Here is a 16,075-nt window from a genome sequence, read left to right as displayed (position 1 = left end):
CCATGCTCTAAAGACTCGACATCTAAATAATCAAGACAGATTAAAGGTGCGGGAAAGGGACATAACACAGAGAATGAGCAGGGTGATGGTTGGCACTGCAGGATTTTTTATTGCTATTATGGGGGCCAGACTGGATGGGAGATGACAGGTGAGGGGAAGAATTAATAAAAGCATAGGAGTATGGAAACAAAGGAAGGCAGTGAAGGGGAAGAGAGGGAGAGGTTTATGGTGGGCGGTGGAGGGACCATGAGGGGGAGATGTGTGGGAGGAGAAAGCTGAGCCTATTTCTCATCTCCCACCAGTGTAAAGCAGGAGTCACTCCACTGACCTGGTGTGAAACTGGTATAAGCCAGAGGAGAATCAGCACTTTTATACTTACAGTCCTGCTGAGGGCAGCCACCAGCTGGAAAGAGAACAGCCAGTACATTGCAAAATACCCCACAGAAAGGGAGAAAGTTTGGCCAAGGACATGGGGCAAAGATCTGTCACTTACACGCAATGGTCCTTGAGATCTTTAATGTCCATGCAGAAAAGAATGGACCTGGGTTTGTAAGGTCTTGTCTGAAAATCCCACGCACAACGGCATGGAACTCAGCAGACAGACCCGCAGCTGATGCAACGCGTGTGGCTCCCCTGACTTCACTGGAGCTAGGACTGCTTACGCCAGATGTGGATCTCACCTATGTGAACTTATATGAACCAAGCAGCGGTTCAGTTCCATTCTGCTGTAATCTGCATGCACTTGAAAGGCCCTTCCGGCATCAGACTCATCTGACTGGTGTAGTAAGGGTCTGATCCGGAGCGATACTGAGTACTGGCAGCTCCCAATGACGTGGGGGTGCTCAGTGCTTCTCAGGATCAGGCCCTATGTTGTTTGTCTCAGTGAAACAAGCAGATGAAGAAAAACAACAGGGGGTTGCAAGAATGTATAGTTTACAAAGACTAACTTAATAACGGCTGCTAAAAACACATCGCCAACTGAGATGGAAATAACAGCTGTGGGCCATTTGACAAATGCGGCTTTTCTTGGAGGTTTGCTGATTTGGTGCTTTTTTATTATTTTGTACTCCCATTCCCTGCTAACTAAGGTCACTCTTTCAGAAGCACTGGTGGTGGGGCAGGCTGCTGTGCCACCGCCTGTCTCTTTAGGACGCGGCTGCCCATTGTGCCGGCTGCACACAGCCATTTTGGAAAACTTCCCTCCATTCTCTTCCTTCCTCTTGGTTCAACCACACCAGTCAGGGCCCAATGCCCCTGCTCCTTCCTGCCTTCCAAGCCATAACTTGGAAACGTATCACTCCTGGCGTTACAACTCTCTAAACTGGCAAGCCCGGCATGAGGGAGCATTTTTTCAGGTGCCCACAGGTTCCTTGAGGTGCCCTACTTCTGACGTCACCATGCTGAAAAGATGTTCTTAAAACTGGAGCTATGACAATTTCCACTATCTATATAACAGCCCCTAGCTGTTCTTCATATTTTGGTGGATGCCATACAATACCTGTCTACCTGTATTCCGTACTCATGTCTCTCTGAAGCAAACCCTGAAGTCCTTCTTGAGTCTGGATTCTGGCAAATATTCATCTAATAATGACCCAAGGATGCCAAGCAGAAGACCGTGATGGCCATGGATTTTGTCTACACTTTGAAACGCCCGGCTCGCCCTCGCTAAAGATTTGGTGGCTAGGTTTCCTCCCACTTTAAAACCAAAATATCATTAAGATACACACCTTCCACCTTCCGCAATGGATGCGGTGCTAGTCCTACAGGCAGCTGCCTCCCCTACGTGATCCTGAGTCATCCTCAGCACACAGGCCAGCCAGTTTACCGAATGAGGCAGGGGCTCTGGAAAAAAAACAGCACGGGATCATGTAAGGAAAGACTGTCTCGTAATGCATATGCACGGTTCTCTCTCATAGAGATAGCAAAGATAACTGGTAAAGCCTGAAGTCCATTCTCAGTCCTTCCTCGGGCAAGGCACAGGCACACTGTCACCAGGCACAGGTAAAAGTCTTCTGGATAATGTGGTCAACCAGCAGCGATCCACACCGGTCCCTTTTTGCCATGTCTTGAGACGGCGATGAAAATGGCTTCTTTAACCTGGTCCCACCCAGTTGAGACACGGGACACAGCTTCAGGGTGACAGCTCCATTGAAACACAGGCAATCCATAATCCATAACAGGAGAAACTGTCTCCCTAACCCCTTCTCCACAGCCCAAGTTCTTTGTCTCCCTACCTTTGCCCCGCACACAGCCTTGCACAGAACCATGCTTGCTCTTGCCAGTACAGACTCACCAGTTCAGGAGGGCGGGTTGATGACAGGCTGCATTGGGCTAACCGGTTGAATGTTCAAGGGAGTTAGCGTGCCAGGAGATCCTCTAACTCCATAGGTGGTAAGCCAAGGCCTAATTTATGGCCATTGTGACCTTCAGCCCCCCTTTGACATTTGCAGATCAGCTCCATTCTGTGTGAGACATTAAAGCTCTTACAGTAATAGGCTTTAAATCACTCTGCACTACCAGATGATTGGCTGGGTTTGATGAATGGGTCAGAGGTAATAATTCACTGAGGTTATTGTGTGGGCTGCTTGCTGGCTATTTGACATTTATAAATCAGCTACATTTTTCTGCACTGCTCAGTGCATACAAATCACTATAGCTAATCTGAGAGAGCCACTTCAGTTCAGCCAAGAGTGGCTTTGGGCATCCTTGGCCTTTGTTTTGACCTGAACTTGAATAAACCTAATCAAATCTAGTTTTACTGACAGCCAAGTTCCTCTACCACCACCCGAACGGACTGGCGGCGACTGGAGGGGACTGTGCAGGAGCATGGCTCGTTTGAGGTCAGACTCTGCCTTCCTTTACTCACACTGAGTAGTTTACTGCACTAAAGTCACACCAACAACTCAAGGAGGCTGAAGTCAGTGGGCTGATTCTGAACTCAGGGACACCAGAGTAAACCAGGAGCAGCGCCAGTAAAGTTGATGGAGTTATATGAGTATAAAACTGGGGTACGGAGTAAGGGCCAGATTTGTAAAGGTATTTAGATGCCAAAAAACCATTGGTTTAAATGGGAGTTAGACACCTAGGTGCGTTTGAACAGCCCAGTAGGTACTACCTGACATATCAGGTGCCCAAATAGCGTTAAAAATCAGGCCGTAAGGCATTACTCAATGTGGGTAAGGGTGGCAGAGCCGGCCTCTGGAGAATAAAAATCAAAGTCATGCTGTATTAAAAAAAAGTCCTCCTGGAAGCAGCAGGCCAGGTCCTTAACCTACCAAGTCAAACCACATGATTTGTTTTATGTTGCAGCCTCTCTCTCTTCCCCAACTATTAGCGTCTAGCTCCGGTCCCGATCCTACAAACCATCAGTACCAGACATAGTCCATACTATGATAATTAGCCCCCTCACTTGTTATTCCAACTCACAAAAACATCTCCTTGTGGGTTTTGCCTTACCATAGTGCCAAGTGGCTCGAATCAAGGCCCTGGGTGGGCCCCATTGTGCTGTGCATCATTAGGTCCAAGATGAGACATCCTTACTCACAGCGAACAGTCCCGTTGAATTCAACAGGCCTGCTCACGAGGCAAGACCCTGCTCTAAAGGGCCTGAAAGCTGCTCTTATTATCAGCAGGCCCTGCCCCAAATTTCTCACAATCTAGGTTATGCACAGATGCAAAAGGTGCCTGAGGAACACACGCAGCAGGAGGACAAGGTAATGTGGTGCAATAAGCAGCAGTCTCAGGTTGGCTAGGCAGGTGGTGGATACCTAATGCCAGCTCCTCCTAGCCCCCCCTTCAAGGTGTACACTGACACACATTCACTCCACATTGTAAGCTGTAAGAAAACCGATTCTGCAGTTTCTCTTTGCAGAAACCAGGTGAAAATAAAAGCTTTTCCTCCTGCGGTGGATTGGTTTGCTGAGTTTTTGGAATGGTCACAAACCCCGGTGTAGCTGCAGACATCAGAAGGAGTTTGTCCTGACGGTGTAGGAATACCACTACCCCAAACAATGGGAAGCGTTTGTCCATCGATAGCCGCAGCTCCATGGGAGGGGAGGGGGAGTTAGGTAAGCACAGTTACAGCGCGCAATGTGTGGCTTGTGCACAGCCCTGACCTACGTCGCTGTGGTTACCTAACTTTTCATGGTAGCCCCAGCTGGGTATCCAAAGGGTCGAAGTGCTGGGGCACCCTAATGTTACAGCCCTGGCATGTGGCGGGTCAGCACCTCAGCTGATGTAAATTAGTGTTGCGTCAATAAAGTCAAGGGCCTGGTGTAGCTTTCGGCCCACTGGGGACCTTCCCCAGGACAGGTTAGGGCAGTGGCTCCCACCTTCAGGAAACCAGCCTGCCATATGTTGTTAAAGGCCCATTTTCCAAGCACCATCCCCAGCTTCTCCCCCAGTCCCCTTCAGGAAATGCTGCTCTCAGAGCCGCTCTCCAGCCCACTGGGCAATGCCCAGCCCTGCAGATGGGCCTATAAATAAGAACCCAGGCAAGTGTAGGGGGTAGCTGGATGAGGGTCAGAGGGAGGCGCCCCCACAAAAAAAGCCTGGCGGCTGCAGGGGCACGCTGTGTTGGCCTTGCCTGAGCCAGTAGCCGAAAAAGCCAGCGAGGGGGCTGCGAGAAGCCCGTTCCCCTGCCGGGGAAGTGACTGAACACGCACAGAAGGGGTGGGGGGCTGGGGTTCGGGAGGGCCCCTTGGTTCTCCACCCACCCCATTAAGCTAAACCAGCGAGCGGCAGGAGGCGGGGAGAACCAGAGCGAGCGGCAGGATTTCCCCAGGACCTCTCCGGCGGCGGCGGCAGCAGCCCCCCAGCGCCCGAGCGCAGGACCGGGCGAGCTCTCCCTGGCGGCCGCGAGCCAGTGCCGAGCGCTCGGTGCCGCCGGGCCGGTGCTGCGGGGAGCCGCCTGCCGCGGGGGACCGCTCGCTGCACCGCACGTAAACGGCCGCCGCTTGCGCTCGGCTCCGCGCCTCCCGCCGGCTCTCCGGCCGCACCCGGCCTTCCGCGGCGGGGTGCGGGGCTCCGGGGTGCAGCAGGGGCGGTTTGCACTTTGCAAACGCACGAGGGACACCTCTCCCCCCACCACCACTCCCCGGGGGGGCGGTTCTCCAACACTGAGCGCCGGGTCCCGGTGGGCTCGCCAGGGGGAGGCGGGGGGCAGTCGCCTGCCCCGTGCCCCCGTCGTGGCTGCCGGGCGTGTTGGGGGCGCAGTAGGAAGGAAGCCTGGTCAAGCCAAGCACAGTACGGGGGGCACCAACCCCCAACCCGGCTCCGCTTCACTCCTGGCGTGGCCCGGCGAGGCAGCCGGGGTTCGATCCGTGCCCCCGCTCCCCCGGCGTGCGGAGGGCGAGGCGAGGGGGGCTGGGCTGGGCTGGGCTAGTTTGCCCGTCCCCGTGCACCGGGCACCGGGGCGAATTGGAGGCGGATCCGTGCGGGGCGGAGACGGGGGCGCTGCTGCGGCTGGAGGGGGGCGGGTCGCTGCCCTGCGTTCCCCGCGCCCTGCCCTGGTGGCGCTGTCAGTGGCCCAGGTGCCGGGGTGGGCGGTGGATCGCCGTGGAGAGCCGGGCGCTCTGTTCCGAGGAGAGGGGCTCGGGGTGAGCCAAGCGCTCGACCCCCGGCTCAGCGATGGGTGACAAGGGGCGGGGGGTGGTATCCCCAAGGCGGGGAGCCAGGGGATCTGCGCCTGGCGGAGGGGAGCCCGGTGTGCTTTGCTCTAGGGAGCGAGAGGGTCTCATACGTGCGCTCTGCTTCGGGGACAGGGCTGGGGAAGGGGACGCCCTGCCCCCGTGGTAGGGTCTGGGCGCTCTGCGGCGGGGCTGGGGTAGGAGTGGAAGAGGGAACGGAACCTTCTTCAGCACCTTTAGCCTCTTGCCCTGGCCTTTGCTGGGGGCAGCGCCCTGGCTCCCCTTCTTTCGGCAGGGCACCCAGCGTGACCGAGGTTTGGAGCGGATCAGGGCTGGTCTTGTCTCTGACGCGCCCTCTCTGCTCCCTTCCCCCGCAGGGTCAGCTCGGGCTGCGGGCCGCTGTGCCAGAGCGGGGGCGGCTCCTTGGCTGGACTGTGGGGCTCCTGGCCGTGCCCGAAGCCCTTCACCTCCTGCCTTCAAGCTCAGGGAGGAGGCGGATTTTCTTCAGCGTGGCTCCGCTCCCCTCGCTGCCGCCCAGAAATGGTGGGCCACCTGCACCTGCAAGGAATGGAAGAGAGTCTGAAAGAGAAGAGCCGGGAGGGCCTGCTGGACAGTCCGGATTCCGGGCTGCCTCCCAGCCCGAGCCCCCCTTTCTACACCCTGGCTCCCGGGATCATCGAGGGCAGAGCCGGGGGCAGCAGCACGGGGACGGATCACCCAGGACATGAGCCCAGAAAGGAAGTCAAGGAAGGCAAAGTGGTAAGAGCCTTTCCTGGCGCCCTGGGGCCCTACAGCTTCCTCCCAAGGGTGAGAGGCTGGGGTGGTTCCTGTTCCTAGCTCCCCAGGGGTTTAAGTGGGGCACTGTCTCCATCTTTCACTGGGGACCACCCCTTATGCCACATCAGGAGGCTTTTGTTCTGGGATCTACCCCAGAGAGTTTACAATCCAAATAGACAAGAGGGACAAAGGGTGGGAGGAAGAAAGGGCTTTTGTACGAGCCTGTTTGGGTGTCAGAGGCAGGCAGGGAATGAGAAGAGTAACTCAGACCCAAACCAGGATTCCAGTAGCCTCCAGCATTAGGGGGCAGGTGTTTAAAATCCAAACCTGCATTTAGGTTTCACAAATGGACCCTCTTATAAACCCAACCCCTTGCACCTCAGGGTGACCTGGATGTGGTCTCCAGTGAGGAGTGAGACTCCCTCATGATGAATCCCTCTCTTCATCCAGGCTTCCTGAGGTGGGATGGGCCACTGGTGACCCCAGAGGCAAAACATTAAAAGGCTCTTACAAGAGCACTTCATGGGTTAATCCTCCCTGAAGACAGCTACACTTCAACTCTGGAACCCCTGCTCCAGCTTCAAACCGTGGAAGCAGCCAGCAGCCTAGTTCCTTACTGTACTGTTAGGACTGGCTGGCAAAGGTTTGACCCCTGGTGGAGAATCAGTGACAGAGTTCAGGGGGGTCTGGGGACATTCAGAGCCCCCATCACTTCCCGGTGGTGAATTATTTGCAGTTTGGAGTGGGAGCTGGAGGATAAATCATAGTAAGGGTTTGCTATTTAAAACACATCAGACACATGCTTCAATTTCCAGTGTAAAGAAAGAAATAAGAAATCAGTCTAGCTCAGTGGCTCTCAACCTTTCCAGATTACCATACCCCTTTCAGGCATCTGATTTGTCTTGCGTAGCCCAAGTTTCACCTCAAACTACTTGCTTACAAAATCAGACATGAAAATACAAAAGTGTCACAGCACATTATTACTCAAACCTTGCTTACTTTCTCATGTTTACTACCTAATTATAAAATAAGTCAATTGGAATATGAATCTTGTACTTACATTTCAGTGTATAGTATATAAAGCAGTATAAACAAGTCATTGTCTGTATGAAATTTTAGTTTGTACTGACTTTGCTAGTGCTTGTTATGTAGCCTGTTGTAAAACTAGGCAAATATCTAGCTGAGCTGATGTATCCCCTGGACAACCTCTGCATACCCTCAGTGGCATGTGCACCCCTAGTTAAGAACCACTGGCCTGGGTGACATGGTTCTGTGTAGTAAGAGACATTACAAGGCTGCTTAATGCAATGCTACATGGGGCTAGGTCTGAGGTTGTGACTAGACATACCAGAGCTGGCTTCTCAGCTATGCTGAAACGGTTTCATTCCAAATCAGTCCGATTTGTTTGTGAGCATGGAGCAACAGTGCTACAGTCATTTCTGCTCTGAATGTGGAACAGTGCACTATTCAGAACCGTTTATGTACATGTGTCAGGGCCGTTGGTATCAGAGACAAGATTTGGAAAGGTTCATGTTCTGTTCCAAAGGATGAAGTTGTTTTTGCTTGAGAGGTGGCTCTGTGCTGCTGCTATTTGCCTGAATCGTGCTTCAGAGAGTGATGCAGTTTGAAGTCATGCAGGGTATGGCTGAACAGGACAGCTCTATTGGTTTTCAGGATTGAACTCCTGGCAGCAGCTATCTAGATAGAAGCCGGATTCTGATCATCTTGACAAAGGGTCTGTGAAGTGTTTGAGGGTGGAGACGGATTTAAGCAGATTCATTATGACTTTTGTTCTGCTTCATTTTGTCAATTTCAATCTGTTGAATTATAAATTGCTTTTAAAGACTGAGGTTTAGGAGGATTTTCTGGAGGGAAGGATTTTGCCCAAGGTTCTTTCAAACATTTTTTCTGTTAAAAAACAAACATTTTTTGATGTATTCAACCACATATTTAATTGGCTTAAATACAGAGTAAAAACTTTATGCAGCACAGAGACATTAGCTCTCCACAGGAAAGAATTACACTTTATGAATTTCAGTTACCACTCTACTCCCTTCTTCCCCCTGTGCAGATTTGCACTGAAAGTTCACCTTCATTTCAGTTTTCAGGTTCTCAGGATGTGTTTAACATTTTATTGAAAACTGTCTTTTATACCTTAATATGCCAAAGTCCTCACACGAGCACTAACTGTTGCTCACCAAAGTAATAGGGTGGGTTTTAATTTAAAAAAACAAATTCATAAAGTAAATATTGAGGTTCCACACTTGGTGCCTCATCCCGCATGTGAGTAATTTTACACTAACTTTTTCATTAACTTCAGGGGCATACCTACTTGCGTAACCCCATGCCTAAGACTTTGCAGGATCGGGTCCTTGTTATGCAGTCATAAAATTAAATGTGTGAGGAGGGATTAATGAAGGTGTGTTGGACCAAAATACAGCTAGAAACCTGTATAAAACTCTACAACAGAGTCAGATGAGCTGCCATGAAGATAGTTATCAGACCGAGTACACTCTTAGGTCAGCCCCTCCGAAAAGGAGATTGTACAGAATAGCACCTTACTTATCAGGGACCAAATTCAACCTTGGTATAAGTGGGTACAAATAATGGAATAGTGGAATACTCTGGATGAATTTACCCCAGGGTCTTACTTCTTGACTCCTGTAGAATAAATATTTCTAAGGTTTATGGAAAAACAAAATTCTATTGTCCAGCTATTTCTTTGATTTTGGACACACATGGACGTTAGGCAGCATTTTGAGAGGTTAATGTTATAATTGTTTGCCAACTGGACACCACATTACAGCCATGTTAGCTGTGAGCCCTTGCTGTTAGGATGTAGGCTTGTTATGTGGTGGATGCTTTTGTGCTCTAGTAGGTGTAGAAGAAACACAGACCCACTCATATAAAAAGCAATCTTATGTTCGAATATGGAGGAGGAAGCAATGCAAGTGCTTGAGACATGGGACTGTACCATAAGTGGAGATTTACTCTAATCAGACTTGCAGTTGGCACACTGCAAAATGGTGAAATAAGTTATTTATTAGTTGTATGGGACTATCATTCTACTTTTCTATAAACGGAATTTCGTTCCATCTAATTTCCACTCTGCAAATACTGTGCTCGCACTTGGTTCTGTTACGAAAGTAAAACTATGGAAAATGATGCTTGCTTCATACTATTAAATGTCAGCTTCTAATTAGCTTTCATCTCACCATTTAAGGAGAACTCACAGATCTGTGAGTAATTATGCAATCCATGAATTTGTGCTCCTGTTTTAATTGCCTGCTCTTTGCAGTTTATCAGAGAGCATGCGCAATTGGTGAATCAACAGTTAATGCTATTTTCAGACTAAATCATGCGTGTTTAGCGCCTATTATATTATTATTTGTGGTATTTACACGAGATAGAGCTGAGAACAGTCTGTGCTATAATACAGTAAAATATGTATAAGCTATATTCCTAATATCCAAAAATCTATAGGTACAGTTACAATAAGTCTAGTTGTACCTGGAAAAATAGTTGGGAAATATTTCATGGCATTTCTTATTACAGTATTATCAAAAACTCCCGTTTTAATCTTGCTGGGGTTCAGCTATTTTGTTCCAGCTTTAAAGGTAGGTTTAAGAATTTCTCTAGCTCTGGGATAATTCTTGACATACATACTGAAATGATCTTGTATGTACTTCCCAGGGACATTCTTCTGTTTACAGTCCACATTCCCTGTGTTTGGTGTGATTAACTTTAACTATAAAAATGAAAACTCTTCTTTTTTTTAATAAGCCAGACTTTGTTTTGAAGACAATGCACCATTTATTCACATTTAACCAGCCAATTTGGCCACAGCTTTGGGATCCAAGAAAATATGAAAGGCAATTTAGAGCCAGAGTAATAAATACCGCAAGCTCAACACCATTATATTAGACTTTGCTTGGAATACAGGGGAACTTACTTTTAATTCTCCCAAGTAAGCCATACGTTGGGGATTCTTCAGCTGCTTTGTGCATAAGGGCAAGAGACCCCATGAGAAGTTATAGCCTAGAAATACAAAGTGATTTTTAGCTATCTTTTAAATTTAAAAGATGACAATTTTAATTTTTATTCTCAAGCACCTTGGAACTTATGTTACAAAGCATCCCATACATTTTATTAGAAAGACAAGGTATACGTTGTATTGTATGGCTAGGCAGTAAGGAAGACCCCTAACATTAGCTGCAAGAACAAGCATACGTTAACAGCTTTCACAAGAAACCAGCTGCTAGAATGAAGTGGACAGGGATCAAGGGGCAGATTCTCAGACTTCAGTGTAGTTGCCCCCGCAGAGAATTTACTCCTAAGATTGCCCAGGAATACAGTTCTGATGCGGAGGGTCCGATTCTCAGCTCACCGACATAGCTCCGTTGTTTTCAGTGGATTTACACCAGTGGAAATGAGATCAGAATCAGGCTCAAAGGTTGTCTGCTCAGAACTTACTTGTGGGTTTACTGTTTACAACTTTAAAAAACGTTCCTGGGTTGTACTTGCCATCAGCGCGGAGCTGCATAAGGTACAGGGGACTCTGGCGGTTTTGGGGTCCCAAAAAGGGACAGCAAGATGATGCCAGGATTTTCTGGGGGAGGGAGAGTTGCTAGAGAAATATGTGGTATGCAGCTGGGAGTCGTCCCCCTCCCCGCACAGACACACAATCCACAGCTATCTCAGAGGGCCCAGAAATTCTGTCCCCAAAGGAGGGAAAGTGCGGAGATTCCGGTGCTGAATCATTTGCTCACATTAACATAAAACAAAGAAACAGAAATGGGCCCTGATCAGAGTTCATATGTGGTGTTGGGGCACGGGGAATGGTGAAAGACAGAGGATGAAAACAGGGAAGGATATGGGTGGTTAAACCACAAGGTTGGGAGTCAGGAACTGCGTCACTCTGGTCCAGTCCCAGACCCATCGTACCTCAGTTTCCCCATGTGTGAAATGGGGACGATACCTCATTCATAGGGGAGTTGAGATCTTCACAAAGGCCCTGATTGTGTAAAGAGCTCTGCAGTCAGACTTTTGTGCCTGCATGAAGCCCCATTGGCCACAATGGGGATTTGCCCACACGGAGATCCTTGCAGGAATAAGGCCTCTCTCGTGTCTGGAAGGTAGAAGGTGCTATGGAAGTGGCACTGTAGCTCTAAACCACAGTCCTTTGGAAATGCATACGTTCTCTGCTTAGCTTGCCTGCTGATGCTTACTGGTACTTCAGCATATAAAAAACTGGGTCCATGCCTGGGCCGAGAGTGGGAAGCATCGTATCCATCTGTCTGGATGCAAGTATATGCTGTGCCACTGAGCCAAACGGCTCTATTTTGCTTTTGCCCCATTATGCATGTGGGAAAAAAAGTCTGTCAAAATTATTTGGCTGTGCTTGGCCCTTTGTCAAAATAATCTACAGACAAAGCTGCCCCAGCTCCCTCGGTAGCAGGCCTGTCATCTGGGAGCCACGCAGGGCAGAGCTGTCTGTTCCCAGCACTGTCCCATTTGCAACAGGTTCCTTGTTATCTGAAAAGCTGTCCATTAATTTAACCAGGGCAACACCCCTGTCACTCCACATGAGAAACGTTCCCCACCCCAGGGTATTCTACGTAAACAACTGAGGTCCAGATACAGCCCTTTGGATCAAATCCTTACTCGGGGCAAATTTGTCCCATGGGAAAGTCCATGACAGAGAGGAGAATGAGGAGGAAATCGCAGTGTTCCATGTAGGGCGTGTGGGTTCACCACCACCACCTCAGGCCCATGGAATGAGCAGGATATTTGATCCCCAGAATCCCTGGCTTCCTATGACACCCATCCCCAACTCACTGGCCCTGACATGCCTGCTAAGATGGGGCAATGTGCACAGCATGCCAGTCCCTTTGGGTACCACCTCACACCTCCTACCCCACAATGGGCCCCCTGGGGGAGACGGTGCCACGGAGACAGCATGGATGGAGGTGATCCATACGTGGAAGGTACCTTCTGAGTGAGGAGTGTGTGTGTGTGTGGGGGGGGGGGGTGTTAGGGGGAAGGGGGATAATGCATCTGTCAGGCCTTGCCCAGGCCAAATGTCCCATCAACTTTGGGCCCTTAGGGGCCAGTTACCATGTCTTCCTCCCCACCCCCCGATCAAAAGCTGCAGCAGGGCCTAAGGATTAAGCAGGCCATCATCCCTTCTAGGGGGAGAGGTTTGGTGGCCCACAAATCGGACAGGTGGCATGGCCCTTCAAACCCACACACATCCTGAGATCCCTGAGGAAATTCCACAGAGGTGTGAGACCCCCGGTAAATCCCTCCCCCCGTTCCAATAGCAGCATGCCCCCCATCTGAAGCCATGAGACCCTGGTATCCCTGCCCACATCTGAGCCCCACCCATACCCCACAGGAAGCCCTTGGAATTCATGCTGATGGGGTTGGCATTCATTTCCACTCTCACCTCCCTCTCTGCCCTGCACCCATTTCTGCCAGAATCCAGCACTTGCTCCACCTCATCCCCTCTTATATGAATCTGGGCCCATTTCACCACCTCTTTGAAACATTCCTGGCATGAGAGAGCTGGCAGGCCCCAGGCACTGCCTAATCTACAAACCATATGCCAGCTCAGCATTCCAGTTACTCACCAGGCTAACATGGTCTTGTTTGTAGACTGCTCCAACTGAGCTATGCGTCTATGTGTTGATTAATATCTCACTCCTAGCAGTCACATGAGTGGGAATCCAAAAATGTCAGGCCTGCATGTAAAGCAGGGCCCAGCCTCTCCTGTCTGTCAAATACAGGGTCTCTCTGGAGGGATGTAGTGTTCTTTTCTAGTCCCCACCAGAGGAGAGTCTTGGGATGCCAGAGCACAAATTGCTGGAAAGGAACTGCGTCTGCCTAGTTTGGGCAAGCAGCTCTCAGTTCATTTCATAGCTACACGGATACATCTTTCTCTGTGTACTAAAGTCCTTCTATGATATAGTGCCCATTGCCCCAAAGACCCCCAAATGCTTTGAAAATTAAATACAGAGGGACAGATCCTCAGTTGCCATCCGGCTGCACAACTCCACTGAATTCACTGATTTACAGATCCTGGCCCCAAACACCGCATATACCTTGTGGGTGAGGGAGAACACAGGGTATGTACGCTGTTGCTGGGCGATATAATTGTCCACTCAGGCAGATGTGCATGTGCTAACTTGAAAAACAGCAGTGTGGCCATGGCAGCACGGGCAGCAGCTTGAGCTAGCCACCCAAGACCCGCAAGGGGTCGGGCAGGATTGTACTCGGGCCGCCACCATGCTGCTCTTTTTAGCACGCCAGCTTGAGCAGAGCTAGTGTCTGTCTGTCTGCCCAAGCTGGGAAACACGCTGCACAGATATACACACCGAGCCAGACAGGCGTGCCACAACCAAATCCTGTCTTTACCCAGGCAAAACTTCCACTGAATTTCAATAAAAATTGGGGGAGTTTTGCAAGAATAAAGACTGCAGGATTTGGCACATAATTGTTATATAGATATACAGGAATCACTTCACCAGCTATGAAAATGCAGCCACCTCTAAGGTGGAACCTTTCAGCTAGTTGACACCCCACTGCATCACTATATAGCTCTTTTGGACAAAAAGTTAAGTACCATATATTTCCCACTTGAAACAGAAAGTTGATTTAAAGTTGCAGGATGTAATTATCTAAAATTAAATATTCCATAACACTAGGACTACCAGCCATGCTTTCAATTTGACGTCTCCATTGACTGTTCTCTCTTCCAAATGAAACCTATCCTGTTTCTGGAAACATTATAGTTGCATGAATAACAGGGCTTGTAATCTCCAGTATATCAAGACATTAGCAATGCACAATCATTTATTAACCAAGTGTATCTTACCTGTTAAAACAGACAACATAGATGCGTCTCCACTGAATAACTCAGGCAAATATTTCATTATTGCTGTAAATGTCAGCTAACTGCAAATGACATTTTCATGGACCAGTATGTTCATGTGAAATCTGGAAAGAGAGTGGTATGGGGGTTAGCTAGAAGAGGCCGCTGGTGACTTGAATTCAGTTCCTACTTCTGACACTTGGACAAGTGATTTCATCTTTTGGTTCATATCTATCAACCTGTTTCAGCCTGCTGCCCATCACCATAGTATCTGAGCCCTTTCCACATCAAATCAATAGCAGTAGTGAAATCCCTAGTAGATTTCGTGGAGTCTCTGGCTTTGCTCTCTTTTCGGAGTCCAAAGTCATATGGGGGAGGGGTTTGATTTTTTTGTTCCTTTTTTAGATTCTATTAATTTCCTTTTTTGTGTGTGGTTGGTAGGGGTTTAGGGGCAAAAGGGGGTGCCAGTGTTGTCCTTTTTTGTGGTGGCAGGCTCCCCTCCTAGCTTCCCAATCTGCAATCCACTTCCTTCTGTAAAATGCCTAGAGTCTCTGAGCACAATGCATTATAACAGGGCTAAGTATTCATCTGATTCTCTTATTTATTATTTGTGTTACTATAGCGCCTAGGAGTCCTAATCATGGACCAGGACCCCATTGGGCTATGCACTGTACAAACACAGAACAGAACAAAAAGACAGACCTTGCCCCATGGTTATCGTGGCTAGAGGAACTCCAGTCTTCGTACTGGCTTACTTATGCAATTGTTCTGAACGGGCAACACCATGCTATATACTCCAAACATTCAGTTCCATTTCCCATAGGCCTCCAGCAGATATTAAGTTGATGGACAGTTGTCCCTGCATAGTAACCCTTAGTAATACTTATGTCGGAATAGATAAAACACAGCTCATGGCAGGGGGTTGAACACCTGTCTGGGGAACGCTTTTTGTGTGTGTTTATCTCGGGGTAGCTTTCAAAAGCAGAGCTTAGCTGCCCAGGCCCTTACATGCCTGAAAGGCACAGGAGTTGAGAAAGAGGGAAAAAATGCTGCCAAACGAGAAATAACTTACGTTTTTTAGTAACATTTTAACCCTTCGGTGTTAGGGGAAAATTCTTTACTAGAAAGAAAATAGTGTATTCTGTCCCTTGTTAAAGACGTGCTTTGGGGTGAAATTCACCCCTTCGCAGAGCAGATGTACCACTGAAGTGCTGGTTTGCAGGCAGAAGTTGTATGGGCCTGGTGCTGACTCTGTACAGGGTTAGTTTGTTCTTGAGCCCTCTCCCAGGTTCCCTCTTGGACTGCTGGGAGCAATCCCATCCCTGGACAGGGCGTAAGGTGGTGACTTTCAGGGGGATGCTGATGGGAGCTTCAGAGGAGGGACGAATGCCCAGTTGCGTGTCAGAGGACACCAGTGATCCAAAGGGTATGGATTATTAGCTACAAATATCCAATATGTATTTTCATTTCTACCCGTAGGCTTGGCCTCTGCTTTCCTTATGGGTCACGAAGGGCTATTTGGGAGGTAGCACTGTTTAATGGCCACGACTCCTGGGTTCTATTCCCAGCATGAGCGCTGACCTGCTGTGTGATCTGAGACAGCTCAATTCCCCTGGCTGTGCCTCAGTTGGCCCAGTTGCCAGGATTGGGCTCTACCCTTCTCCCACCATCCAGCCCCTGGCAGACACCAAGCATGTCACATTTCAGACCCAGAGACAAACACTTTGGAAAGCTAGCAACGTTTTTTTGAATCTCAAAATATTGCTGAAATTGGAGGTGGGGAAAAAGTTGATGACAT

General features: G+C 49.2%; 1 protein-coding gene across 2 annotated transcripts in view; it reads left to right on the top strand.

Moving 5' to 3' along the window:
- Positions 1–4,863: 4,863 nt before the first annotated feature.
- Positions 4,864–16,075, top strand: part of RFLNA (refilin A) — a 32,110-nt gene continuing 20,898 nt past the window's right edge. The window contains exons 1-2 of one of the 2 annotated variants that reach the window (XM_074972402.1): positions 4,864–4,940; positions 6,005–6,386. In XM_074972402.1, coding sequence (XP_074828503.1) covers positions 6,168–6,386 — 219 coding nt within the window. In that variant the 5' untranslated portion in view covers positions 4,864–4,940; positions 6,005–6,167. Of the gene's footprint in view, positions 4,941–5,478; positions 5,598–6,004; positions 6,387–16,075 lie in introns of those variants that run through there. The other variant, XM_074972401.1, reaches the window with a different exon arrangement.

The sequence above is a fragment of the Natator depressus genome, chromosome 15, assembly GCF_965152275.1.
Source record: "Natator depressus isolate rNatDep1 chromosome 15, rNatDep2.hap1, whole genome shotgun sequence".
In the NCBI taxonomy this organism is placed as follows: domain Eukaryota; kingdom Metazoa; phylum Chordata; order Testudines; family Cheloniidae; genus Natator; species Natator depressus.
Note: the sequence above shows the minus strand (reverse complement) of the source record. Positions and strands in the feature narration are given on the sequence as shown.